The following is a 27936-nucleotide window of genomic DNA, read 5'->3' on the forward strand; positions in this document are numbered from 1 at the left end:
GGCCAGGAAGGAAATCCTGGGGCTTTTCCTCTTAGTGCCAGCAAGGGAATTTCTGATCTGATCTCTCATTGGAGAGAAGGAAGGGGTTCTAGTGGGCTATTTAATTTTGCCCCTCTCACTCCATGAGCAGTGCATGCCAACCCTCCCTTTGGGGCATCCAAGATCAGCTGCTTGCACAAGGACTAAGCAGGACTGGTGTTTGTTGACAAACAGATTGGCCATTTTGGCGGGTTTTTCACCTACTCTGCACTTGACCTTGGCTGGGCAGCTCTGTCCAGCTCCATCCTGCGGCCTGAAGTCTGGCCAGTGATCGGAAGGAAACTGGGAACTCACCAGCTGCTAGCCAGTGTCGCCCTCGCCCTTGTTGCTTCTTGCAGGCTGGTTCCTCTGCTTGCTCAGAAAATTTTCCCAGGGAAAAGGGAGCAGCCCCAGAAATAATGGGCCATGTAGGCCAGCTGTGTAGTCTCTGGGGAGGCTTTTCTCTGCTGGCTTGAGAAATAGGGAGTTGGTGCCCTGCTGGTGTTGACCCTGAAGGGGACAGCTCCAATGGGACGTCTTTTGCGGGGAGCTTCTTCAGGTGGGGGGGCTGAGCCTTGGAAAGGTATGGGGCCAAGGTGGAGGATCTGTGAGGAGCAGGATCCGTAGAGAGAGATGAAGTGTTGGGAGGAGGTCAGGAAACATGGCCCAGACCACTAATGGCCGGACAACGTCCTGGCCTTCGCCACATCGCAGCTGTGGTGGTTGCTCTACTTGGTCTCCAGGTGCTATGGACCAAGGCCAGACTGGTCCACAGTAAGACCTTCTCGATTTAATAGTGGCTGAAGCAACCCAACTGGCTTACATTAGCAAGACTTGGGTGGGCAAACTGGGAGGAGCTAGTCTGTCCCTTTTGCCAACTGGGCACTTGGTTCAGCATCAGTGTAGACCTGTTGGCTGCCCACCATGACCCACAGGAATTCTCTCCCTCTCCAAGCACTTGAGGCTCAGGTGGCCTCGGCAGCAAGGTATAGCTGGTCACCCAGCTATACCCCTATCTGGACGAGGATAGGCTAGTTTTGGTCATCTACATGCTGCTAATCTCTAAACTAGATTGGCGCAATGCCGTTTGTGGGGGCTGCCATTGAAGACTGTTCAGAAGTTGGAGATTGGGCAAAACTGGGCAGCTACCCCAATAACTGGGAACAGAAGCTCTGAACAGATAAGATGCAGCCTTCTGAGAACAGTTCAGGGTGCTGGGTTTAGCCCAGAACGTCCTGCATGGCTCAGGACCACAGTGCCCAATGGCCTGCCTCTCTCAGCGGCCTGCTGCATGGACATCATACTCAACGCATGCATTGGTTACTTCCCGGTTGGATTTCTGTAACAGGCTTTACGTGGGGCTGCCCTTGAAGACAGTCCGGAGACTTCAGATGGTTCAAAATAGAGCTGCCAGGATGCTGTCCCTACTCTGGAGTATTAATGGTACAAACACTGGGCCAGTTTCCCAGTGACTGCAGCCCATCATGGCTTGTTGAAACCATGGCGGCCTGCAGTGCATTCAGGTGGCCATTCCGAATGCTCATTCCCCAGCAGGTTGCTGTGGTTTGTTGTGCCATCTGAACCTGGGCAGTATGGCTTATTGGAGGGTAAATAGTGCTCAAATAACCTATGGATAGCTGTAGGGTTCTTTCAGGGTTATGTAACCTTCCAGTATGCCATGTTTCTTGGCTTCAGATGTCATGACAAATCATGGGAATCCCTCACTAGGGGGTGAATATTCAAAATAGCCAACTGCACCTGACTACTGTGCAAATCAGCTCTCTCTCTCTCTCTCTCCCGCTCCCCCCTCCTTCCCTCCCTGCCTCCCTGCCTCCCCCAGCATGGCTCCTCACCCATCCAAATTCTCTCTCTTGCTCTCCCTCCCTCCCTCCCTCCCTCTCTCTCTCACACACACACACCCCAGCAGGCAACCACACACTTCATCTACATGCAGACACACGTGTCCCTTGTTCTCCTCACTGCAAACACACACGCACAAACACACAGTCCCCGCAAAATCCCAACAAATCCTCCTCGTATCATTAACATGCGTGCCTGCAAACCTTTTGTACTTCAAATGGGCAAACAAGGATAGACAGTCAGATGAAAATAGGCCTGCATTCAGCCAAGAAGGAGAGCATGAAGACTGGCTCAGCAACCCGTTAAAATTATGAATCGGGCACGGTAGTCTTCCAGACAGGAGACCAGACAGACGTTTCGTTTGCTTGCAAGCAGATTGAATAATTAACTTGCCCAGCATGTAGGCGTAACGAAGGACACGGTGGCGGCAGTACGTTTCTGTCACACTCTATCCATTAAGAAAGCATCATTTGATGTAGAAAAATCTTCTCCAAGCTGGTGCCTTCCAGAAGTTTTGGACCACAGTTCTCATCCCCCGCAGCCGTTGCCCACGGATGATGGGAGCTATTGCCCAAAATATCTGGAGAGCACCACATGGGGGAAGGCCAAGATACACAAATACTCCCCCTAGACTCCTGTAGGGCCTGGTGGTTGGTTAGCATAGTGGTGAAGAAGCCGAACCCTGAATCAGGAAAGGCTCCTCACACGCCACGTCTTCTGCCAATCCGCTAATTGCCGGAGGGCAGCTGCTTCCACTGAGTCTCAGGTTCCCACGTATGACCTTCTTTGTATGGTGATGGTGGAGATTTGTTAAGCTCTATGCAGAGTGAGTGTAACTCTTTGAAATGCTCCGTGGGGCAGAGGCACAGAAGCTCCTTTCTCCTTTTAAGGGTGTCCCCTTTCAGCTCAGGGCTGCTGCCATGGCGGAGATCTCTGGAACACCGGCTGGAGGTGGCTTCTGGTGGAATGTGCCACTCTCTGTTGCCTGAGGCAGGACGCCACCCTACTGCATGGGAGAGCTGTCCCTTTGGAACCTCATCCGCTTACCCCCCTTTCTCCCATTCATAGATTCACTTGCACCCATTTCCCCTCTTGCTTCTTCCCTCTGCTTCTTTGTGTTAAAATCCAGATTACAAACTTGTTTGGACAGGACTTTTTCTTTCCTTTCACACATTTTATTCTGTAAATCAGAGAGAGCCCCCAATAACCCATCCTGCTTTACCCCACTTTGCAGGCATTCCTTGGGGAACTAAATGCAACGAAATCCACATTTTTCCCAATATGTGCATTTTCTCTGAAATATTTGTGAATGCCTCCCCATGAGATTAGACCAGTTAGCACGGTTATTTATGAATGAATAATTAAACCCCCAGCCTTAGCAAATGCCACCGACTTGCACTTCCAAACATACATGAACACAATTGTGAATGAAAAATGCAACAAAATATGTCCACAGCTAAAATCAGTAAGTTGCATTTGTCTGGCCAATAGCCAGATCTGCAATAATCAATAGATCTGCAAACCTTCTCATCATACTGATATGAGAAGGTTTGGAGTTAAGCTACATTACTTTGTATAAATGGAGAGAAAATCTGAGATGATATCCATGCAAAAGACGCCACCAGAAGATCTTATTCCTTATTTCTGAGACGATTGTTGTGAATTATAGATAAAAAGGCTAAATTCCCCTGGCAAAAGAACTTGGATGACATTTTTAAAATGTGGTATTTTCTAGGGTATGTTTAACAGGGTCCTTATATTATTATTATTATTATTATTATTATTATTATTATTATTATTATTACATTTCTATGCCGCCCCTTGCCAAAACCTCGGGGCGGCTTACAACACGATAAAATACATTGAAATACAATAGTACATAATAAATTACCATTAAATACAAAAATACAAAAAATACATTGATTTAAAAATATAAAATTAAAATTAGACTGGATATGTCACGGGTGTGTGTATACCCAAGCTCCCATCAACCTGGGATCTTCCAGATGGACTGTACTACAACTGCTATCATCCCTGACTAGCAGAGATTGCAGATGATGGGAGTTATAGCTTAGCCCTTTTGGAAGACACTGGGTTGAAGATGCCTAGTACACACACACACAAACACACACACACACACACACACACAGAATTCCTTTGCCAAGGCTTTAGTGGAATCAAATTTGACACAATAATCCTTTCCATTTCATTTTAAGGAAAGATTCAATAAGAGTCATCATTAATGGGCTTGGAAGCAAAGGACTGAGAGGGGAGGAAAAATCGTCGTAGTCATTGGCTTGATGAATATCTTAGTGAAAATATCTATTGGGGAGGTGGAGCCATACTCACCTGCCTTGCAGGTGACCAGAGGCAGCACACCAACCACAGTTCATATCAATTAATTACTTAATTTGATGGGACAGATTTATATACCACTAACCATCCGCGTGGTTACACAGCACTGCTCACCCCAGACCATTTTCTTGACATTAAGTCAAGAAATACATCAGACCTACCTCTGATTTTCCTCTTTGTGTTTGATTCTCTTCTTCTCACAGTGCAGATGGGGATTTTGCGGTCACCCACCTCACCAAAGCTCACCTGTTCTACGATGGCCGGATCAAATGGATGCCACCAGCCATCTATAAAAGCTCCTGCAGCATCGACGTCACCTTCTTCCCGTTTGATCAGCAAAACTGCACCATGAAGTTTGGCTCATGGACGTATGACAAGGCCAAGATAGACTTGGAGAGCATGCACCGCCACGTGGACCAGCTGGATTATTGGGAGAGTGGAGAATGGGTGATCATCAACGCTGTGGGCAACTACAACATCAAGAAGTATGAGTGCTGCTCTGAGATCTACCCCGACATCACATATTCCTTCATCATCCGGCGCCTCCCGCTGTTCTACACCATTAACTTAATCATCCCTTGTCTACTGATCTCCTGCCTGACTGTTCTGGTCTTCTATCTGCCTTCCGAGTGTGGGGAGAAGATCACTCTTTGCATTTCAGTCCTGCTGTCTTTGACGGTCTTCCTTCTCCTCATCACGGAGATCATCCCCTCCACCTCGTTGGTCATTCCCTTGATTGGGGAGTACTTGCTCTTCACCATGATCTTCGTCACCTTGTCCATCATCATCACAGTCTTTGTGCTCAATGTCCACCACCGCTCTCCTCGCACCCACACCATGCCAGATTGGGTGAGGAAGGTTTTCCTTGATGTTGTCCCACGCCTTCTCTTCATGAAACGTCCTTCGACCGTCAAGGATAACTGCAAGAAGCTCATTGAGTCCATGCACAAAATAGCCAACTCTCAACGGTTTTGGTCAGAGACTGAAGTGGAACCCAACTTCACTACCTCATCGTCCAACAGCCCTCAGAGCAATGAGCAGTCTCCCACATCCTCTTTCTGCACCCACCTTGATGACCAAGCCAAGCCACAGCCGGTGTGCAAGTCACCATCAGGCCAGTATTCCATGTTGCGTCCAGAGCCTATTCGGGCGAGCTGCACGTCGCTCCAACCTCCTTGTCACCCACTGGGAGACTCCCAGTCCAGCTCAATTTCCAAAGGCAGGTCACTAAGTGTCCAGCAGATGTACAGCAGCCCTGGGAAAGCCGAGGAAGGAACCATCCGCTGCCGGTCCAGGAGCATCCAGTATTGCTACTTGCAAGAGGAGTCCTCCCAGACCAATGGGCAATCCAGTGGGTCACCAGCCTCTCCACGGTGCCATCTCAGTGAGGAGCAGCCCAAAGCCAAACCTACCCACTGCAAATGCAAATGCAAGAAAACCGAGTCAGCCAGCGCCTCAGGGCAAGGAAGCAAGACTGTCGCTGCAAAAGACCCGCAGCTCCTGCTGATGTCTCCTGCCTTGAAGTTGGCTGTGGAAGGTGTCCATTATATTGCAGATCACTTGAGAGCGGAAGACGCAGATTTTTCAGTAAGTCACGACGGTTCTTTTTTGTCTTTGCTCCCTGCAAGTCAAAACCCAGAGTGGTTTGACTCCAGATTCTATTTCGTAGAACTGCTAATGTGGAGCAGTATGTTCTCCAGGCTCAATGGGGTGAACACCACCCTGCTCAGTCTCTCCGGTGTGGTGTAGTGGTTCAGAGTGCAGGACTGGGACTCAGGTGATCCGGGTTCGAGTCCCCACTCAGCCATGGAGCTCATAGGGTGTCTTTGGGTCAGGCAAGACTCTCAGCCCAACATACCTCACAGGGTTGTTGTTGTGTGGATAAGACTGAGAGCAGGAGGAGAGTTATATAAGCTGTCCTGAATTCCTTGAAAGGAAAAAAAAAAAGGTGGGGTATAAATACAATAAATAAAGAGGTCTTGATTGCTTCAGGTGGCTTTTCTCCATCCCCCTTTGCTGTCCCTTCAAGACCAGTTTTCCCCCTCTGCTTCATTCATCCTCAGGCGATTCTAGCCAGTCAGGATTCACCTGCTGGATGTGAATTTTGCATTTTGTGAATGGCTGTGAACTGGCCAGCAATGGAAATGTGATGAAATAATGACTATCGCTAGCCAATTAGATTTGGGTTCATGCTGCACTTGCAACAGCAAGATGGAGCCCATTAGAGTGAGTGGAAGTCTGCACTTCCATTAGCCCCTTTGCTAACTGATCCCCCAACAAATCGTGCATGGGGAGAGGGGCTCTCGTTTATTCTGGCAAGCTGCTGTGACCCCTCCACCCCATTTCAGCTCAGCAGGAATCCCTACAATTGCTGCTTAACAATTCAAGCTTTTTTGTGCATTAACAGGGAAACTAGTTAGTTCTCATCCAGGCTTAATAGGAGCTCTCCATGTCTGTCAAGCTTAACAGGAGCTCTCCATGGTGCTGAACTCCATCTCCAGCTGGGTTTATCACCCTGGAGCACCTCGGGGACCTCCTGGATAGCTCAGAATAAAAGCCCCGGTGAAAAGGGAACCATCAGCTTCTCCTTCCTGTTCCATGGAGTCACACCTAATCCTGACCCACACACATCTATCAAAATGCATTTTTTCAAGGGCACATTTCAAATGTCCATGGTGGGCAATTTAAAAACATCTGTATGGGAATCAACCTTATTCCCCCCTCCCCTCAATTCCATAAGTGATTGTGTACATAGTGACACATAGCGATGCATAGACCCTTCTGGTTAACAGTCACATTGTAGAAGCGCAGCATTGGTTGTTGGGTCCATCCAACATCCTGGAGCTCTTGGAATTCTTTTTTAAAAATCAAGCTTCAAGGTATCCTGAAAATGGTGTACTATGTTTTGTAAAGTCTCTGAAAACCCAGGGGGTTGGGGTGGAGGTGAGAGATGACCCAGAGGTCAGGTGGCCAACATCCTACAAAAAGACCATATAAAACATATTCCTGCAGGCATGGTCTTCAAAGGGTTCTCTCCTCTGTTGACTGGTTTTACCATCTGAGCAATTCATTTAATGTGGGCTGCATATATCTGTGCTTTTCTGTGGGTTTTGCAAGCCAACTTGGGATAGAAACCCTTTAAAGAAATGGAGATGGCTACAGCTGTTCATGCCCATCCCTTTTAATCCTGCACAGTCACTGCAGTGGCTACAAAGAAATGCCAACAAATAGGTTTGTTCTGCAGAGCAGTGCAACATGCTATTTACCAGTGGTGTAATGAGGTGCCACTGAGCTCGGATTGGGAGCCCTGTGGGCTACAGCCCTTTGTTTCTACAACCTCCTGGATTATTTCAGAGAAAGAAGACCTGCAAGCATTCTGGGGAGGGGAGTTTCTGGAGAGCCAGTCCTGCTCCTATAATGCTCGGAGAACTTTCTCAATTTGGACAGCTTGTCACCAACTGAGTCACAGCTGCCTTTCTGTGTTGTTTGCCTCCCGCACCAAGTTCCTTTCCTGCATTGCTTGGACAATGCAGCCCATTTCTGCTCTCTTTTGCCCTCTCCCAAGAGGTCTCCCAGTCTGGTTTTTGCTCTCAGTGAGGCCATGACCTCCATCTTGCCTGCTACCTCTGCTTTGGGTCATTCATAGACTTTCCATCTCTGGGAACTTGACCCTTCAGGATCTTCAGTCCTGAGTGCCTGTATGTTTCTTTATGTCTAAAGCCTAATACACTGCAGTTTGTCACAACAGATTTGGTAGCTGCCTTGACCTTCCACACACACACACACACACACACACACACACCCCCAGAAGGAAAACTTGCAGTGATGACAGAGGAGAGAACCAGCATGCTCTCTGCAAGCAAATTGGGGAAGGTGCACCAGGGTTTCCAGAAGCTCCCATGGAACTGCCCTGAGGACTGAACACCGCAGTTAGCGATGGGTGCTCCTGGCAACCCAGAAATGGTGGAGCATTCCAAGCTCTCTCCTAGGATTGAGCACCAAATACTGTTGAGTGCAACAGCCCAACCCAAAAGCTATAATCTGCAAACAGAACGGCTGTACCTTGCAGAGCAGATAAAAAGCCAACGGAGGGAACTAAAAAAGCCAGTCTTGGCTGCTCATTTGGGGAGAGCTTGAATGCATTTTCCTTTATAGATAAGCCACCAACAAGACAGGGAATTATTATCGCTGCTGTCTACTATTTATACAAAGCACTCTGGCGACTGAGTTTGGGAGAATGACACAGCGAAGGAGTATTGAGCACAGGTGGGGGAGGGAGGAAGCTAAGTGACTGGGCTTGTTTCCATTTGGAAACTGGGCTTCAGATTTTTACTTGGTGGATTGAAACAGGCAATCCAAGCATGTTACAACATCCAGTTAAAATTGAACAAATACTTTACTTGTTTACTTTCAACCTCTGACTTTTTTTCATCCATTCACTGGAGTTTGGGGGGAAAGGGTCCAACAGACTCAATAAGGCTTCATACCCATCTGTCTTTGGGCAGAACTCCCCCTCCAGCACGCTCAGAGTAGTTTTTGGCCTCAACCAGGCCAAAGACCAGAAGAAAATTGGTCTAGATTTCAGGTTACAGTGACTGCAGGTCCCAGGGCCAAATCCAGCCAGCCCCGTGGATGATGCTGTAGGACTCCCTTTTGTTTGCCGACGCTGGCATGAAGGAACTTCTGTGGCAAAAGGACTTACTGCTGTGGCAATGTAGGGACTGGAGGTAACAGCCATTGCTCAGTGCTTAAAGCAAACCTCTAGCAAACATATTCGAGCCAGAGATCCCCGGGCTCAGGTCCATCTAAGTCAGGGGTGCAGATCCTGTTATGAAGATGTTTGCAGGGACACATGCTAGTGGCAGATGGGGCCGAAGGCAAGGCCAGCAGTTAGATTAGATTAAACCTCATATGGCCAGTAACTGCATCTTTGAGGACCCATCAGAATCTTCTGGAATGGGGAAAAGCTGTACAAACCCCAGCAAATCACCAGCTGGTTCGGGGCTGGAGAAAAGGGTATGGGGCCAAGGGAAGGGGGCATGGACAGTTGGAGAACCCCGGACTGGACCTGCTGAGCCCGCACCTCTGCACCCTGATCTAAGAAACCAGCTAGTGATTTGGACACGGCTGCAGCCTACCACCCTAGGAAAGAAAAAGAAGGGGGAAATCAATTGAAATCCTCATAATAATAGAACTTGTTCCATTTGCTGGAAGTCACATGATATAATTTGTTCCATGCCAGGTCTCCCAATATTGCTTATAATAGAAACGATTTTTATCTTGCTTTTTTGGTTGTTAGAGAAAGCTTGTCACACATTTCTCGTAAACATCTCTCCTCCTGATGTTATTGCAAAAGCCATTATAATGTTGTTATTTTCCTGTGCCCCGTGCTTTCTCATCTGCTTTAATTTGCAACACGAGACAGTGCGATGAGAAATGTAATACTCCGGCTCATCTTTTTCTATCAGGATGATGTTTCTCTCTTGCCTGTTGCTTCACCACTCTTCATGGGAAGGAACCTTCCATAGCAAATGTCAACACAATTTTGCCTGCTATAAAGGACAAGTCCATTGCATGTTTAATCCAATAGAAGAAAAATAATAAGACAACCCACTGTGAGAGCAAGGAATCAAATTGCAGGAAAATGAATTACTGCTGGTGACCTTGGGTTTTCTTCAACTTTTGGCAAAAAAGATATAGTGTCTGCAATACCAGAACATATTTGTTTTGTTCTTGGTTTGGAAATGAAAACTGAAATTACTTCTCCAGCTTCCAGTGCCACAGAGACTGGAATAATTTCCCCAGAAAAATGTGTTTAAATGCTTCCAAGTAACCCTGCGCTTAACCCAGTATGTAAATATCTAGCATTAGAATTAACAACCCCAAAAGATCAGCCTGTTGTATCTAAGAAACCCAAGTTTGGCCTTAAAGATGCAGAACCACAGAATGTGCATAGCTGGTGCAATGTAAGAAGAACATTTGGAGCTGCTTTGTCCTAGTCATGTGTGTGACTGCACACACACACACACACACACACACATGTACGTGTATTGGACTCTCTATTTCAGTGTTGTCTATGCTCATGGGAGGTGGTGACCAATGGGTCAGCGGGGCTTCTCATCCATTGCAGCTTTTATTTTGAACTCTATAGGGGTTATCCATAGTGCTCCATGCTTGAGCATCTATTTAGGCAATCTATTTGAGCATCACCTATTTAGGTGATGGAGATTGGCACTGAGGGGAAGAGATACTCCAGGTTTTCAGATATGGTCTTTCCCAGAGTTAGCTGGAGATGCCAGAGTTTAATTGAGTGTCTGTCTGCTTGCAAGTATGTGCCCTGGTGTTTGTTGTTGTCAGTCGCGAAGTCATGTCCGACCCATCGCGGCCCCATGGACAACATTCCTCCAGGCCTTCCTGTCCTCCACCATCCCTGGAGTCCACCTAAGCTCACACCCACCTCCCCAGTGACTCCCCAGTGACCCCATCCAGCCACCTCATCCTCTGCCGCCCCCTTCTTCTTTGGCCATCTATTGTTCCCAGCATCAGTCTCTTCTCCAGGGAGTCCTTCCTCCTCATTCGGTGGCCAAAGTATTTGAGTTTCATCTTCAGGATCTGGCTTTCTAGAGAGCAGTCAGGGTCGATCTCCTCTAGGACTGACCGGTTTGATCGTGTTGCGGTCCAAGGGACTGGCAGGAGTCTCCTCCAGCACCACAATTCAAAGGCCTCAATCTTTTGGCGCTCAGCCTTCCTTATGGTCCAGCTTTCACAGCCATACATTGCAAGCCCTGGTGTTACACTGTGGTAATTTTTTGTATACCTCTCTGATACTCATGGGGAGAAAGAAATGGAGGGCCCTGTGTCCAGATGACCAAGTAGCAGGATTGAGCAGAACCACCAAGCCTGCTGCAAAATGATTCAATGGATCACTGAAAGAATGGCTGTCTTTACACACCATGACAAGCCACCTTCCGTGGCTCCCACGGTTTTTTACTATGATCTTCCCAATAGACAATCAAGTGCTTTCTACATTATTGTGGTTTCCATTCTCCACACGCATTGTTCCCACTGTTGGCATGTATCCCATCAGCCACTGGGCCTCGATTTCACTCCTACTTCCTGCCCATCTCCCTGCCTCTTTCTCATCAGTCCACACATGCAGGCTAGATCCTGGAATAACTCCTGAAGTTGTCGCTCTTTAACCCCATTGGACTTGCATTTTCGGACTAGGAAAAGTTCTTGGGTTCGGACAACACAAGCTGTGGTACTACAGAAAAACCATAAAACAAGCCAATTTTCTGATAGTGGTCAAACTGACCATGGTGAAATTGGGTTCAGAAAACACGGAAGACCAATAATGGTAAGAAACCACCATGGTTTGTTCTGCAATCAGAACCCAGCCAACCTATTGTACTCTGGAATGGATTCTGCAGCCCTCCCAGCTGTGAGCATGCTCCAGGGCGTGTGCCTCTTCCGAAGATCTTTGTCAGACCCAAGCACTGTAGAGCCCTCTATTGCTGCAGGTCTAGGACCAATCCAGAAACGCTTCCAGTTGCATTGAGTACCATTTAAAAAAAACTTGTGGAAAGATCTGATACAAATGAAGCACATCTACAAGCAGGAGCCGCACTCTTCCACCCCGTGCCTAACTTTCTGGAATCTATCCCCTAACTTTAGGCATTCCACGTCACCTTAAAATCTAGAACAGAGCTGTTGGGCTCCCTTCAGACTGATGGCAGAATTCCATTTAAGGAAACCTCTCTGTGGCTGTGTGCCAGTCATGGGCAGGACACAAGACGGGGGAAATGAGCCCAACATACCAGAAGTATCCCCGTTCACCAGCATATTTTAGCTTAAAGCTCTTATTAACCACATTCAAGCTTTAGGAGAGGAGAAGCAACCATGGGGAGGAATGGTATGGCCAAGAGAAGAATTGCAGTCAGATTGGGATCTCACGTAGGACCTCAGGAGATAGCCCCTAATTCAAGGATTCAGGTCCCCTGATACAGAAATGTGCTAGTAAATATTACGTAAGATTTTTGGAGTTTGGCGATCTAGCCACATCAATCTCTTGCATCAGCTTAAAGACTCGGTGTTGCTGAAGATGCATCTGGATGCTGAATTTTGCGTGTGCACAGTAGGAACCAAGTCATGGACCTCTCACTGTCTGGTCTAAGACACAGACAATGGCTTAGTCTGCAACCCTCTTAGGAGTTTTAATGAACCATCACTTAGCAAACGGGAGCTCTCTTCAGCTCCCTGATCGGTATTCTGCTGAAATTCCCTTGCCACAGGGGAACTGTGGTTCTATTAAAAGTAAATAGATCTTTTAATTAAGCCATTGAGGTTTTTGGCTGTTTTTGTAAAAAAGCAGCATTGGAGGGAGAAAGAGGCAAAGCAAAATGACTGGAGGCAGGAACACTTTCCAGCACCTGCCTTTTTCAAAATATATTTTCCAGAAATTGTTACCTGGGGTTGCTTAGTCCATTCTTGGATCTGCCACCTGAAATATTCCTGGGTCTATGGCTGTATCACATCAAAGGTTGGAGCATCCAGATGTGCCCAGTCTAAAGCAAATGCAGGTGGGACTATAGTGATGCGGTACCTTTAACTCTTTACTATTTGGGGTTGGAGCTAAAACAAAAAAGTTCACCATTGAACTGTTCCTATCTCCTGCTTTAAATGGCCTGTCTGATTTTTCTTCAATAGACAGGCTGTACTTTTACTAGAAACAAACTTTTTTGAAAGTGAGGAACTTAATGGAAACTTCTTCAAGTTCTGCTCACCTTTGTACCTTTACATGCGAGGGATGCCCACTGAAGGCAGGGATGAATAACGATGCTGAAATCATAAAGTCCATTGGAATTATTAAAATCCTGCCTCCTCACTGCTGTTCTAAAAATGTCCAACTAGAACCGTGTGTCATAAAGTCGGCCCTTGGACTACTTAGGTTGCAATCCTATACCACAGGAGTAGAAAAGCTGTGACCTTTCAGAGTATTGCATCATCCATCACTATTGACCAACCTGGCTAAGACTGATGGGAGGTGTAGTCCAGCAACATCTGAGGCCCAACTAGTTCCTACTCCCTGTTGTACACAGTTACCTGGGACTTACTTTTGAGTAGGGATGCCTAGCAGTGCAATGCGAGAGAACCAGCAGGTTAAGGGATGCACAGGTCTCCTGAGACCAGGGTCTTGAAGGGAATCCAGCAGGCAGAGGAAAAGAAGGCAAGGAACAAAGAAAGGAGAGGGGAATGAAGGATGAGAGCACATTTAAAGTGCAACCAGAGATATATCATCAGCTGCTATATTCACCAGGAACAGTGATGAAACCAAACAAACCACTGTATTTTCTGAGTACTCCAATCAATCACTGTGCTACCCAGCACACAAAAAATGCCGAATTTCTTTGTTGTACTTGTGGTCATGATGAATGTCGCAATCAAAGTGCGTTAGGCTGAGTAGAGAAATTTTAGTGCCCCTCCTCTGTTCTTCCAGCTCATCATTACCCAAGCAAATGAAGCCAAATCTCATGCTAGGCCTGGAAACGTGTCCAGGCTGACCAGGTCAGGTTGCCCAGGTGGGAGGAATGGTCTTAGGTGGACATCACGCTTTGAGGATCTCCGTGCTCTGTAGCACCGAGCGGCTTACTGCCAGTTTTGCTTTGCTTTGGTTTCAGCTTTGGGGAAAATTACTTGTGAAGTGCACGTGGTTTTTAGTCTAATGTGTGTTCTATGTCCCAGGGCATAGCATGGTTTGCTGAAGCTAAGCAGGGCCCCCTCTGATCAGTGCTTGGAGGGGAGACCACCTAAGAACCACATGAGTTTCAGCATGGGAGAACGGTAGGGGAGAAATGCAACCCCGTACAAAACTTTGCTTGCATTAGGAAGGCCAGTGTGGTGCAGTGGTTAGAGTACTGGACTGGGACATGAGAGGTGCAGGTTCTAGTCCCCACACGACCACAGCGCTCTCGTGGCAACTTTGGGCCAGACGTGGACTCTCATCCTCCGTTGCCTCACAGATACGTTGTGAGGATAAGCTGGAAGGAAGAAGATCCTTCAGGCTGGCTTGAGTTCCTCCCAAGAGGAAAGAGGTGGGACAGACAGGACGTGATGATGGTGATGCTGAAGATGATTTCGAAACTGCTGAGATTTAGAAGACACCTCCATGCATCTCGTGTTAGTGCTTTGAAATAGCCCATGAAGACTTTTCATCTGTCATTTTGGGGGCGTTTTGGATATCTGTCTAAATGCTGGATTTCAAGCAACGCTGCTTCTGTGAAGAAGCACAGGGAGCAAAAAAGCAATGTGAAAATGAGATGCAGAAGTCTGCTCTGCAGCAGCTTCAGAGCGTGCGCGGAGTCGAACTTCATGTTATTGCTCATTGTCTCAGACCAGCTTTTCCCACCAGCCTCATTCTAATGAACCAAGAAGGGCCGAGTTCCAATCTACCAAATGCATTTACATTTTAAGCTGTTCTCCCAAATGTCTTCTTTCTCTTCCCCTCTGGTCTGATTTCTCCACCCCAAAAGAACATAGGGATTTTAAGTGTTCTCCAGAGATCAATTCTGGTAGGCTTCATATGAGCTTAATTAGACTCCAGAGGAATTACAGAGACAGTGATGAAGTTAAATAAGCATAGATGTAAAGAAGTAAAACCAAATTCTGCCAAAAATATGGGCAGACCTCTTTAAAGTTATAGGGCAAGAAGAGAGGGATGACTCTCAGCACTGTAGGGGTTTTTTTTTAAATCTTGCTTTACTTCGTTATTTTTGTTCTCTGCCTCACCGTTCTCAAGTTAAATTATGATCCCCTTCTGACATGTGACTCCATGTGGCTTTAAAGTCTAAGTGATTAGAATATGGGAGCCGGAAGTCTGTGCCTCTGTGTGAGCACGTGTGCGTGTGCGTGTGTGCGTGCGTGCGGTTCTCTGGGCCTGAGCCTCAGATCTTTTTGGTACCCAGCACCGTTCTGGCAACTTCCATGCTTCCCGGCCTGTAGGGTCACCGTGGGGGGCAGGCCAGTGCTCTCCTCCAGGTGGCAGCCGCGGGAAGAGCTCAGGGAGGTCAGAGCTCGACTTTTGATGCTCCAAATGTACACACCTATCCTCTTGATCACACTGCATCATAACATGCAAGCTAAAAGTAGCTCTATTCAGTGCTGACAGAAAGCATTAAAACAAGAATATTTCTGCATTCACACAATAGCAGTGGATTAAAGAAAACCATTGCTCAAAGTAGCTGGTAAAAGCAAATCAGCACAATGCCGGCAGACTACAGACCCAGATGGAGAATGGGCAGCCCTCCAGAGGTTGCTGGACTGCAGTTCTCACCATGGGCTCTGCTGGCTAGGACTGATGAGTGCGGCTGTTTAGCAACATCTGGACAAGTGGTTGTCATAGACCACAGCCAATGTAATGCTCCGCACCATCGAACTCCATTATGACTGACCATCAGCTGGAAGCTCGGGTCAGCAGAACAGCCTTCTTCCGCTCTCTAAAAATGGTCAAGCAAGAGGCAACCTGCTCTCTGTTTGGAGGAAATTCCATAGAGGGGATGGGGCAACTCCTGAGGAGGCCTTCTCTTAGTCAACTGCCTTACCACCCGAACGGTCCTGGAGAAGGCCCTCTGAAGGGGGAGGAGGAGGAGAAGGCTAAGCTTGAGGTCCTCAGATTGCCCATTACAGGGCTGAGCAACTAGTGACCTTAGTTCTACATGTGGTCTACAGCCTAATTTAACTTGGCCTCCTCCCAATTTCAGAATCCCTCTGGTGAGTTCAGGTGAGACTTCTGGCAAGAGCAGTAATTCACTCCCCAGCAGCCCAACAGGTCTGGTGAAGAAGGAGAGGGGAAGGTGAGAATGGCAGAAGATGAGGCAGAGAGAGGTAGGAGGGGTTGGTAGATGAGTGAGAAGACAGGAGGTGCACAGAGAGAGGGAGCTGTGAAGAAGATAGGATGGCAGAGAGATGATGGCAGGAGAGAAGAAAGGCTGGTACAAACAGAGAAAGGAAGAAAGGTGTGCAAAGGGAAAGAGATGAAGAAGGAGCAGGTAGAAGGAGGGAGGGAGTGGCACAGGGAAAGAAGGAGCTAAGGAGAAAAGAGGGTGAATTTTTCAGCACAGTGGAAGGAGAAGTGGCAGGAAAAGACAAAGACAGTGACTTTCCCTATTTTGGGCTTTGATCTTAACCACTGACACAAGGTCACCGCCAGTTTACCCCTCAGAGGAAATGGCCCTCAGAGTGACAGGGAAGCCCCCAACCCTTTCGAGCTTAACAAAGTCAAAGCAAGCCCTTTGAATTGTGCTCCTGAATGACAAGGATCTCTTAATACTGCAGATGGAAGAACAGAACAGAACAGATTACATGATCTTTCTAAAATTCATCTTCACTGAATGCTTGGAACTTGACAGCACATCATAAAAACCAGCTCTTGTCTTGCAAATGATCTGCCCGCTAAGCAAAGGAGGGAATTTGCCAGATAACTTATGCAACATAAATAATTCTAAGAGCTGTTAACAGAATCACAACATGCTTCAGTTGGAGCTTCTCACCATCTTGATGTGACATAGTTCTCTTGGCATATGAAATTAAACATTTTTTTAAAGCCAGTCAACAAACATGAAGGAGCTTGAGTACAATTGTTGTCAAAAGTGTACATGACTGATACTTGTACACAGCTCTCTTCTTGGAAAGTACCACATCAGGACTTTCTCTGCAGATCCAATAACCCAACTGAGCCTAAAGCTACTTCCAAACCTATGTATGTTGCATCCGTGATTGTTTGTATGTTCGATTTATAGCCCACCTTTTACTTCCAAAGCCTTCAAAGTGGCTTACTTAGATCATTCTCCTCCTGGTGCTTTCAATCTTATGCAAGGTAGGGTGAACTGAGTGTCTGTGACTGGCCCAAATCACCAGGTTGGCTCCACAGCCGAGCAGGGACTAGAACCCAGATCACCCGAGTCCCAGTCCTGTGCTCTGAACCACTAAACCACATGGACCTTCAAGTGTTCAGCTGATGAGGCTCCTGTCCCCTGGTGGGGCCCTCATGCTGAGGCATCCTTGCCCCCTCACCAGACACACAGGATTAAACCCTAGGTGGCTGAAGCTATTTTGTCTTTCCCATGATGCTTTAGACATCTCTTTGGTCCAAGGCATTATGGGAAAAACAAAATGGCCATAACCACAACAATATGGCTTTCCACATTGGAGACCACCTTGCTTTCGTGCTAGCTGCCATTTTGTTTCTCCCACAATGCCTGCTCCAGAAAAAATTTCCAAGGCATTGTGGGGAAAACAGAATGGTGAGCACTAGGAGTCTGTCGCTTAGAGCTTACAGTAGAAACAAGGAACAACCAACCCCCTGCTATGCTACAAGGTAAGCCACCCTGTAGAACCTGAGGAAGAGATGCTGAAGGGAGCTCCTTGAATCTGCAAATGGTTGACTATATCAGCAGCTCTGTCTAGTCGCTGTATGTTGGTAAGCATTTTTCCCCACTCTCTCACATCACAGGTGAAGGAGGACTGGAAGTACGTTGCAATGGTGATCGACAGAATTTTCCTCTGGATGTTCATCATAGTCTGCTTATTGGGAACTGTAGGGCTTTTCCTCCCACCCTGGCTGGCAGGAATGATCTAGGAACAAGACGACTCTGAAAAGGAATCAGATGCATCTCATTCAGCAGATTTCTCTCCACCTGGAAGGGGCAAAGCTTAATGCTGGAGACATCCACCAAGAATAATTGACCATGATGTCGGCGCATGATGCCTTCCAAGGTTGCATCACCTGCTTAAGCCATTTTCATCTTCTATATCTCTTTGGGGCTGGGTGGGAGGGGAGGGGCTGGTGAACTACAGTTTATTCATAGCATGACGGCAGCTGTTGTCATATATACTCCTAGGAGCACAGCCGTGTTCCCTTAAAGCGAGAGCAAGCGCAGGCTCTGACACGCACACGTGGTCCCTGGTAAGTCAGCTGAGAAGCGAAGCGCTGGCTTGGACCTGAGCTGTCGCTCCGCAGAACCTAGTACAGGGTTTTGCTTGCGTGCTTTCCAAGCAACAGGTAAGGACTGATGAAGGGTAAGAGGATGGGCTTGTGTTGCGGGAATGTCTTGGTGGAAATGGAACATCAAAAACCCTGAGAGCAAGTTTCTGATCCATGGAGTTCTGCTTCTCAAAGAGCGGAGCGGACTGCAGGAACGGTGGGTCGTCCGCACTGCTGGACTGTGCACCTTGACCAGTGCCTCTACCAACTGACACAAATGATCAGAAGAATCACATGGTACAGCTACTGCTGGGCTGCACCATATCAGACTGCAGTGGGGAGGGGGACACATGTGTCGGTGTTTCCTGGACCTATAAGGTGAGCACATCCGCCAAAAGACAAATCCAGAGCTCTTCTCCCAGTTTTTCTCATTTTGAAGCTACATTGCAGAAAGTCAGGGACTAGAGCCCTTCCCTTGGAGGCAGTCTGAAATGGGCAGCCTAGAAGAGTTGGTGTGACTCTTGAGACCATGTCTATCAGCTGAGTCTAGTTCTGAGACAAAGGGAAGAGAAGCTCCATCGGAGAGATGAGGTAGAAACAGAGAAACCGAGCGAGTCAGAAGGGGCCTCCTAGGCCATCTAGTCTTACTCCCAGCTCCAGTTGGCTCTGCTCGTGACATGCCTATCATGTGCATGTCCAGCCTATCCTTGAGCACCCACCCCAATGACTCCAGCCCAGAGCTCCACAAATGTACAGGGTTCCTGTGGCTGACCTTGTCAGGTGGAGTTCTTCAACTTTACGAGGCACTTTCCTTTGCTGTACCAATAAAGGAAGAGTCTTGCTTCTCCCTACAGGGGTTGACCACTCTGTTGGTTTGCAGGAAAAGTAGTAAGAAGCAGTCTCTCTTCATTCCATTTAATGAAAAAGTCCAGAAAAGTCCAGAAAAAGTCTTTGGTGCATTGCTTCCGTAGAAAGACTTGGAGGATTGAAAATGGTCTTGGCAATACATTTTACCAGACATTCTGGAACAATCTTAAGCTTTGGGAGTCATGCAAAGAGTAGTTTCAAGGTTTGGAAGCTTTTGGACGTGGCCAGCTACTCTGAATTTTCAGGTTGCAGCTTTGACTGCCAGTTGGAAGGGTCATGAGCATGACTGCGTTCATGTTCTACCTGCGAGTTTCCCACAGGCACATGGTGAGCTACTATTGGAAAAGAGTGCTGGACTAGACAGTCTTGGTCTGATCTAGCATATCTCTTCATAGGTTCTTAGCTGCACAGATTTCTTCTTCATGGAGAAATGGCCCACAAAGAACTTGTGTGGCAAAAACAAAACGAAACCATAACCAACTAGATACATGCGATGAATCGATTAAAAGGCCTCATCTGCAACGTTCTGCATCTATTCTCTTATGCCCTGTCCTTTCCATTTGTTGTCAAAGCATCAGGGTTATTTTGCATAAACATTCCAGTTGCAGAATTTCCATTTTCTAGGTGCATAATGCAGATTGTTGTATTTCAGATGCACTGGAAACTGAAGGGGGAATTGATCTGTTGGAGTCTGTGTAGCTAGGAGGATGCAACTCCAGCCCTAGAGCCAAGCCATACTTGATTAGCAGATCTGGGGGGAAAGGGATTTATGTGTCCACATGACCTAACCTCACTGTTAGCACATGGGGAAAAGGGTGTTACACTACCATTTATGGTTTGAGCCTCTTTGGTGGAGCTCTCTTGGGGCCCTACACTTCTAATCCAAGCTCAGCCTGATCCGTGCCAGTTCGGTCTTTTCCCAGAGGATGTGAAATCAGGTTAGGTTTTAAAATTGTTCAGGCTGTGTAAGCAAGATGGAAAGGAGAAACATTGGAAGAAAAGGAGGGAGGGAGATGGAAAATTGGGTATGGGCTGCCGCAGACGTGTTCCTGTGACATGGGGCCAAACTTTTCTCAATTCAGAGAAGCAATTGTTGAAGCTTCACGAACAGACTTGAAATAAAGGATTTCTGAGTAACTGTGGCTTTGTACCATTGTTTTCTTGCCTTTCTTGAATGTGAAGTGCCAGGAAGGTTTGACAGGATGGTGTCTCAGGCATGAAGATTTGGGGGGAAAAAGAAGGAGACAGAGGGGAAATGGCATACTTAGCATGGATGGGGTCTGGAGGGCAGAATCCTGCCTGTGCCCCAGAGGGTGGAATTCCAGTTTGGAGAAGTTCCCCACGGGGCCCGGGACTGGATGGACTCATGAGTCTTCTTAGGTTCTTATTGGTGGATGAGGTGAAAGGCAAAAAGGGTAAATCTGGAACAAAACAAAACTTAGCAGAATTTAGATCAAATGCTCGTTGCAGGTAACTAAGCATTAGGAGAGGAGTTTCAACTTATTACAGTGGGGAAAAACAGCACCAAAGCCAGAAAACCACAAAATGACCAGGGCTTGGGGAAAAGAGAAGGCCAGGAAAAGGAATTTGACCTTCTATTTATTATTATTTATTTCATTTCTATACTGCTCCATACTCAAAGATCCCTGGCCAGTCTACAACAATCCATAAAAACAAGACAAAATGCCATAAAATGTCATAAATCAAAGAAACATACCCTAACCTAACACTGGAAAATGACAAGTTTGACTCCAGGGGGGCTGCAGTGGGCAGGTTTTCTAGAGGTGGGGAGCCAACACAAAGCAAGCCCTGAAGGTCTGAGGTTCTGATTTATAGACTTAGCAATCACTATTTCCCCTTCAAATTTAATACCTTAAAAGAGCATTGGACTTTCTAGAGATTATTATTTGTTGGTAAATGTGAGATTTATCCTGGACAAAACTTCTGCCTTTTGACTGCTTTCCAAAGCTTCCCTGATTTGGCCAAAGGGAAACAAGGCCTCTCTTGTATTGCATTGGGTGCTGCTGGATAGAGAGGACAAAATCAACAAGCCCATTCCATGGAAACAATTTCAAGTTGCATCCTGGTATCTGGAGTGCCTTCCACCATTTGGATTTGACGCTGCTGCTGCAAATGCCCACTTGGACTATCCAGGACTAGCAAGTCAGGGCCTGGGGCTCCCAGGCACAGGGGGTGGCATTCCAGAGGAAACCAGCTGCCCACCGGCTCCCTCCAGCAGGATGGGGGCAAGACCTTCTCCTGCCCAGCTCCTCAGCATCTGCTGTGTGCAGGCAGGCTGCCTCTGGTGGAGGAGGGAGCACATGGCCAGCAAGGCTAGTAGCCACTGATTGCCTCCTCCCTCACGAATCTGTCCAGTCCCTTTTTAAAACCATCCAGATTAGTGGCCATCACCGCTTCCCATGGTGGCGAGTTCCGTACTGCTGCGTGAAGAAGTCCTTCCTTGGATCTGTCTGAATCCTTGCAGAGTCTGCTTCAAACTGATGAAAGTGACTGGATAACATTCATGCCCCTTCCTCTCCAGGGTGCTGCCGCAGTCTGACCTCGTAGGCTAAAGGAAGCAGGCCGGGCCACGTGACGCCAAGAAACAAGTTCAGCATTCAGCATCCGACTCCCTCGCTTTGCTGCTTCTGCAGCCCAGCCAGCAGCTCTCTTCTGAATCTGGCTCCCAGTCTCCGACTGCTTTAGGGATTTATTTATTTAGAACGTTTCCATATCAACCTCTACAAAATGGTCTCAGGACAGTCTTACAATAAAGCAAAGCAAAGGGATGGGAGAACCAGGGATTTTCTGGCTTTCCTACATTATTTATTTATTTATTTAGAACATTTTTATGCCGCCCCATTTGCAAAAAGCCTCGGGGCAGCTTACAAAACAAACAAACATATAATTACCTAAAAAATCTGGAGACATCTCGGCACAAATATAAAATCAATAAATACAATTAACAGTTAAAATAAAGTTGAAATAAAAAGGTCTTAGCCTGGCGCCAAAAAACATATAATGACGGCGCCAGGCGGACCTCTCTGGGGAGCGCATTCCATAAGTGGGGCATCACCACAGAGAAGGGCCTCCCCTGGGTACTCACCCTCCTAATATCTTTCACGGAGGGTGAAAGTTATGTGAAAGTCACACACACTTCCATTCATTCATTCATTCATTCATTCATTCAAGATATGTGTTGTTGTTGTTATGGGTTCTGGTTTTTTTGGTTCACTCTCTGTAAGCCGCCCAGAGCGAATGCATCTGACTTGCATCTGACTTGCATCTGACTTCCATGCATCTGCAACCAGAGTTCCACGGCTGTCCATGGATTTCCTCCTGGCTGGGCCCACTTCCGAAGTGAGGTCCGAGCATGAGAAGAAGTTCAACTGGAAGAAGAGGGACAGATTCCAGGGAGGGTCATTGCAACCCTTTTCAATCCCCACATCAAAACTTCTCCAGCCCTGGGTTAAGCCCTGGTGGAAGGTTTAAGCTGCTGTGTGTTGATGGATGCAGGTACTTGAATGGGTACGAAACCATAGAGAAATGTGAATGGTGTGTGGGTTGTGTCCATCAGGAACGGTTGTGTGTGGATGGGCAGATGTGAATGGGGTGTGCAGGTGACTTAGGTTCTATCCAGCTTGCTCCTTGGGCCCTGTCCCCCACTGACAAGTCCCAACTGGAAAATTACCCAGGTGGGATGCAGCCTTCTTCAGCTGTAAACATTTCCCCAACCTGCTCAAGGACCAGAACGGTCTTTGCTTCTCTTCCAGTTCAGAAAGAGAACCATTCCTCAGCTCTCAGGTTTGGGAAGCTGAGGCAGTCTCCCTTCATCAGTGATTTTTCATGCTCTGTTTCCTGACCTACAAGCAGAAACAGAAAACCAAAACATGCTGTTAGCATGTAATAGCTGTAATAACACTTCTCCCCAGCAGATTTAAAACCTGGGGCTTCATTGTCTTCTCCTAAACGAATGCAGCAACTACTCTTGAATGTGTGTTTTTCAATCCAAAGCCATGCCTTGGTTAAAGGGCTTGCTTTAATTGGTTGCTACTAACCCCATCTTATCAACAAACAGAAGGATGTCTGGGACTTGAAGGTCTGGGACCTGAAGCCATTTAGAGCTGTCAGTCAAAGTGAAAAACACAGCTTGAAACAAAAGGTAGCACACGGCTGCGTGATGCGGGAGGGAGGAAGGAAGCAACCACGGTGATCTTGTCAAGGGCAAGATTTTGACAGCTTTTTAAAGGGCAGGGCAGTTCTGCACAATGCATAACCTATTTAGTCAAAAGCACCTGATCTACTGTGCGTCGTGACCTGGTGAATCCTTGGCAGTTCTCCAGTTTTATATTCATAGGAAAGTGTGAAGAAGGGTGCTCAGGAACAGGCAGGATAAATCCAGCTGAATTGCTGGCTAGCCTGATCACCAATTGTCAGGCGATCTGCTAAACCAGACTGGGGGTTTAACTGCCATACATCTATTATATATATTACTAATTTGATATATTTGTACATTTCCCTTCATACCATCCTGCAAAGAAACCTCAAAAGAGGAGAACCATAAAACACAATAGAGCTACCATGTAAGGATGTGTGAAGAATCCATTTTCGGGGTGGGAATCTGTCAGGGTTTATTGTGACCATAAGTCTCGGTTCCTGAAGAAAGCTCCAAATATCCATGCAACACTTGCCGGGAATTGAGCCCCGTACCACTGCGGCACAAGCTGTGTCCCTCTTCTGCATGATACACTGCAGCCTTTCTTTGTATGCTTGCATGTGACATGGAAGAAGGTTGCTGGTTGTGCAACCTTGATTGTGCAATCATTCATGGACCTTCTCTTCACCTGGCTTGTTTTCTAAGACCAGGCCAAGCATGGAAGGAAATCCATGAATGCTAGACAGAGTCTGCAGAGTTTTGTCCCAAGGCTGCAACAGTTGCTGCTTCTGCTGATCTGCATATCCACATGGACATCTGAAGCATGGAAACCTTCAGGTGAAGACCTTGTTGTGCAGAGCCTTCCCTGGATCCTAGAAAGGAGAGCTGCATCATTTGGGGAAGCCTCCATCCACATTGGTGCAGCTATGCCCAGACCTTGGAGTTGAGGTCCACAGTCTAGTAGACTTCCATAAAATTATTCAGTCCCTGGTCCAAAATCATCTAGCTGCATCCTGGTTTGCACAAAAATTGGCATGCAAAGGCTTCCCCGTGGCCAACTGAATGGTGGAAGGGAGACCAGACCTAGCTAAATGTTCAGGCCATGGCATAAGGAACAACCTATTGCACCTCTGAAAACAGTTCACCTCTTTACACCAGCAATGCTTGAAGGAGGCTATGGAAAGATGGGCAAGGAAACCTGACCATGCACATTTTTGCCCCCTGGCTGGACTGGGGCATGGAGTTTATTGAGCTCATGTGAAGAACAAGTCAATAACCAACTGGTGAAAATCTTCACCTTGGTGGGACATAAATTTTCCAGGCCTTTGGCCTCAGCTTACCTCTGAGAGAGGTCACAAAAGCAGGTGGACCCAGGTCTGGTGCCAGCAAAGTAGAGGTAAAAAGGGTTGAAACAGAGGACATGGTGAAAACCAAGTTTGTGCTTGAGTCTGAGAGAAAGTAGATCAGGGAAACATAGACTTTGGTTTATCTCTTTGCTTCTTGTTCATACCAGAGCGTAGAACACAGAATAATCAACTCAAGTTGCAACAGACCAGATTCAGGAGAAGTTTCCTCACTGTCAGAGCAAGATGGCCGTGGAACCAGCTGCCTAGGGAGGAAGTGGGCTCTCCCACACTGGAGACATTCAGAAAGAAACTGGACAGCCATCTGAGTAGAATGGTGTGACTTGGTGTCCTGCAACAGCAGGGGGTTGGACCCGATGGCCTTCTTGGCCCCTTCCAACTCTACTATGTTATGAGTCTATGATCGCTAATAAGGCAAACACATCTTATTTGCAAGCCCTAATCTGAATGTAAGAACGAATGCTTTTTTTGAAGAAATGTTCACAAATACCCGAAGGTGTGATGGTGTTCAACATTGTGCATTTTTAATTGGCAATCTTAGGAACAATCATATTATTTTAAAATACGCATTTTTGCCCTTTCATTATAAGAGATACTGCACATTTTTGAAAACTATGCCCTGAAGTTTGTGTTTTTCCCATCTGAACAAGCACCCTCCCAAAAAAAAAAACTTATCAAGGGAAGGATATCAAAACTTCAGGTCCGGATGAAAGGAAGAATGGAGCTGCCTCCCTGGATCTTGCCCTTCAGCTGGAGAAGAGTGTGACCCAATCCCAGCTGGATTTACACCAGATTGCTTCACACCACACAGATCTCCATCTGTGTGACTTCCTGGAGACTCATTACCTCGATGTGGAGGGGAAGCTGATCAAGAAGCTGGGTGACCATGCGACCAACCGGAAGCACATCCGTGCCAGTGAGGATGTTCTTGGTGAATACCTCTTTCACCAGTGACTCTGGGCAGGACCAGCAACTGAGCCTTGAAGTGCTGGCTCCTCCCAGCACCAGCTGCTTTGTCATCTGAGCTGCTCAATAAATAAAGGCTGCCATATTGCTGTCCATCTTTTCAAGAGGGGGAGCTGTCATAAGCAAAAGATGGCAGAGCCAATGCCAGGCAAGGCTTGGTGGAAGGTCCTTGCATGACTGGTTGGGAGACATCACTGGGCTTTCTTTTTTTGCACTTGAAGGAAGGCCTGCGGTGTTGACTGTGGTGTCCTGGATGGAGAAGTCCTCCAGCAGGTATTCCATTCCTGGCACATCAGCCAGGGACTGGCTTTGCTCCTATTGTGGTTTTCTGGGGATCCATGGTTTTCAAGGATGCTGAAGCTGCCCAGAGTGAGAGTGTCGGAGCAGAGCTCTTCACCTGCTCTGCAGGCGGGAAACTGAGGCCAAGACGCGCTGGCTGCTCCACTGAGGAGCAAAGAACACACCCTCTCGGCTGTTACAGGTCACACGTTCCCAGCTGTGTTTGTCCCCTTGTTGTTTGGGGAACTGCTTCCGAAGGCAAGAGCCTCAGGCTGCTGGTGGCATATCAAAGACAGGACTCCCTGTGCGACACAAACTAGGATTGCAGAAATTTGAGGGTGAAGAGGAAGGGAAATTGGATAAGTAGGGATCTGCAGGGCTGTCTGGGGAATCCATCGGGGGTGATAGACTTCTTTCCTTAAAATGAGCTGCTTTGAAATAACCAAGGAAAGTGGCAAATATTAGCTCTGCGTCATGCGGGAAGCAAACGCAACAAAGTGTGTCGTGGCTGAGCTAGCAGTTCCTGCCAGCCAAAGCAACTAATGAATATGGATGAGCTCCATGCATGGCCTCAATCCAAAGGCAAATTGAAAGGAGGAAAGGGAGGGCAAAGACTAGTAGTATTCCCTCTCCCATCACCCAGTTGTATGTTAGTTCACCCAATCTGTGCCCATTTTCATCCCTCAGGGCAGTCTCCCACAACTGGTACCCTCAAGAAGTTTTGGATGACAATTCACTGCATTTCTGACCATTGGCTGTAGAGGCTGGGGCTCATGGGCATTTAAATCCAAAAGGTATGGAGCACATCAGGTTGGAGGAGGCTGCTCTAAGGGCTGAAAATGGACACAACCATTTCTCCATGACCAGGCGACCTAACATGCAGCAGGATGATGGGAGAGAGAATATTATTAGTCTTTGGCCTACCTACTTTTCAACCATGCTTAGGGATGCATGGATGCTGTAACATCAATTCCATGTGGATTGCCTGGCCTCCTTGATTGCATCGTCCACTCGTGAGTGGAACAGCTTTTGCAGAATGCATTTGCACACGTTTGAGTAACTTCTATGCACTTACCTGTGTGGAATGAAATCCAGGTATATTCTGAAAAAAAGCAAACCAAAATTATCCAGCTCTGTCGCTGAATGACCTACGGAATGAAAGATGCAGGACAATCTGCAAAAGACTGAACAAAATGTGTACATCCCTAAACATGATCGTTAGCGATTTTATCTTTCCAAAATGCATGGGAGGATGTGTACATTTGATGTTTTTTCATGCCCTATGACAATTATTTAATTGTTGGTTTCGACTGTTGAGTGGATAGCTAAGCAAAGAGCAGTGCCACACCTGGGACCAAGAGGATGCCTGGCTGACCTGGCAGCCGAGCGGCTCCATCACCTTCTGGGCTTCCGAACTGGTTGGGCAATGGCTTCTATTGAGCTCTGGCGGTGAATGGTATGTGCTGATAGGCTGATCAGGTTAGGAATGAAGGTAGCAGTTGCTCCTGGCATTGCCAGGGTCAGGGTGACTCCCCCCCCTTTGGATGAGGACATGTGAGCCAGGAAATGAGGAGCAGATACTGAGAGGACAGAGGAGGGGAAGGTTATCTCAAGGCCATGCTCTCCAGCTGTTCAGGAAGCCCGTGGGGACAGACAGCATTGGCCAGTGCAGGGAGGGAATCTGGGAGAGGGGCGTGATGAGCCTGGTTCCATTTCAGACCCCATGATGAGGCACTGGGAGAGAAGGGCCACCCAGTTAGGGGGCCTGGAGGGATCCAGGAGGCCAGGCCTTCTGCAGAGGGGCATAGCCAGAGGGGTGGAGCCCACCAGTACAGGAAAGGAGGGAGCAGGGAAGTACTTTCTAGTCTGAGTTTAACAAACCACTCTGTTCATGCTCAGAGACTCTTCCTCTGGTGGCTATAGTTTGATGCCTGTGCTTTGGAAGTAAACATACTTTCATGCAAAGGAACTGCCTGTTGTTGGGAAGGAGGGGACCCAGCTTCCAGAAATTAGCCAGGGGGTGTGTACTTTGGAGGTGGGTACAGCTCCTAGAAATTCCTTCCAATGCAGAGTCAGGGAGAGCCACATCTTTT

At 47.3% G+C, this 27936-nt stretch overlaps 1 protein-coding gene across 3 annotated transcripts in view; it reads left to right on the forward strand.

The window, feature by feature from the left end:
• CHRNA4 (cholinergic receptor nicotinic alpha 4 subunit) overlaps window positions 1-17866 on the forward strand; it is a 64483-nt gene extending 46617 nt beyond the window's left edge. For 2 of the 3 annotated variants that reach the window (XM_044455262.1, XM_044455263.1), the window contains 2 exons: window positions 4437-5820; window positions 17741-17866. In XM_044455262.1, coding sequence (XP_044311197.1) covers window positions 4437-5820; window positions 17741-17866 — 1510 coding nt within the window. The remainder of the gene's footprint in view (window positions 1-4436; window positions 5821-17740) is intronic. The other variant, XM_044455264.1, reaches the window with a different exon arrangement.
• The last annotated feature ends 10070 nt before the right edge of the window (window positions 17867-27936 follow it).

Source organism: Varanus komodoensis, unplaced genomic scaffold (genome assembly GCF_004798865.1).
Source record: "Varanus komodoensis strain SLA01 unplaced genomic scaffold, ASM479886v1 scaffold8, whole genome shotgun sequence".
Classification (NCBI taxonomy): Eukaryota; Metazoa; Chordata; class Lepidosauria; order Squamata; family Varanidae; genus Varanus; species Varanus komodoensis.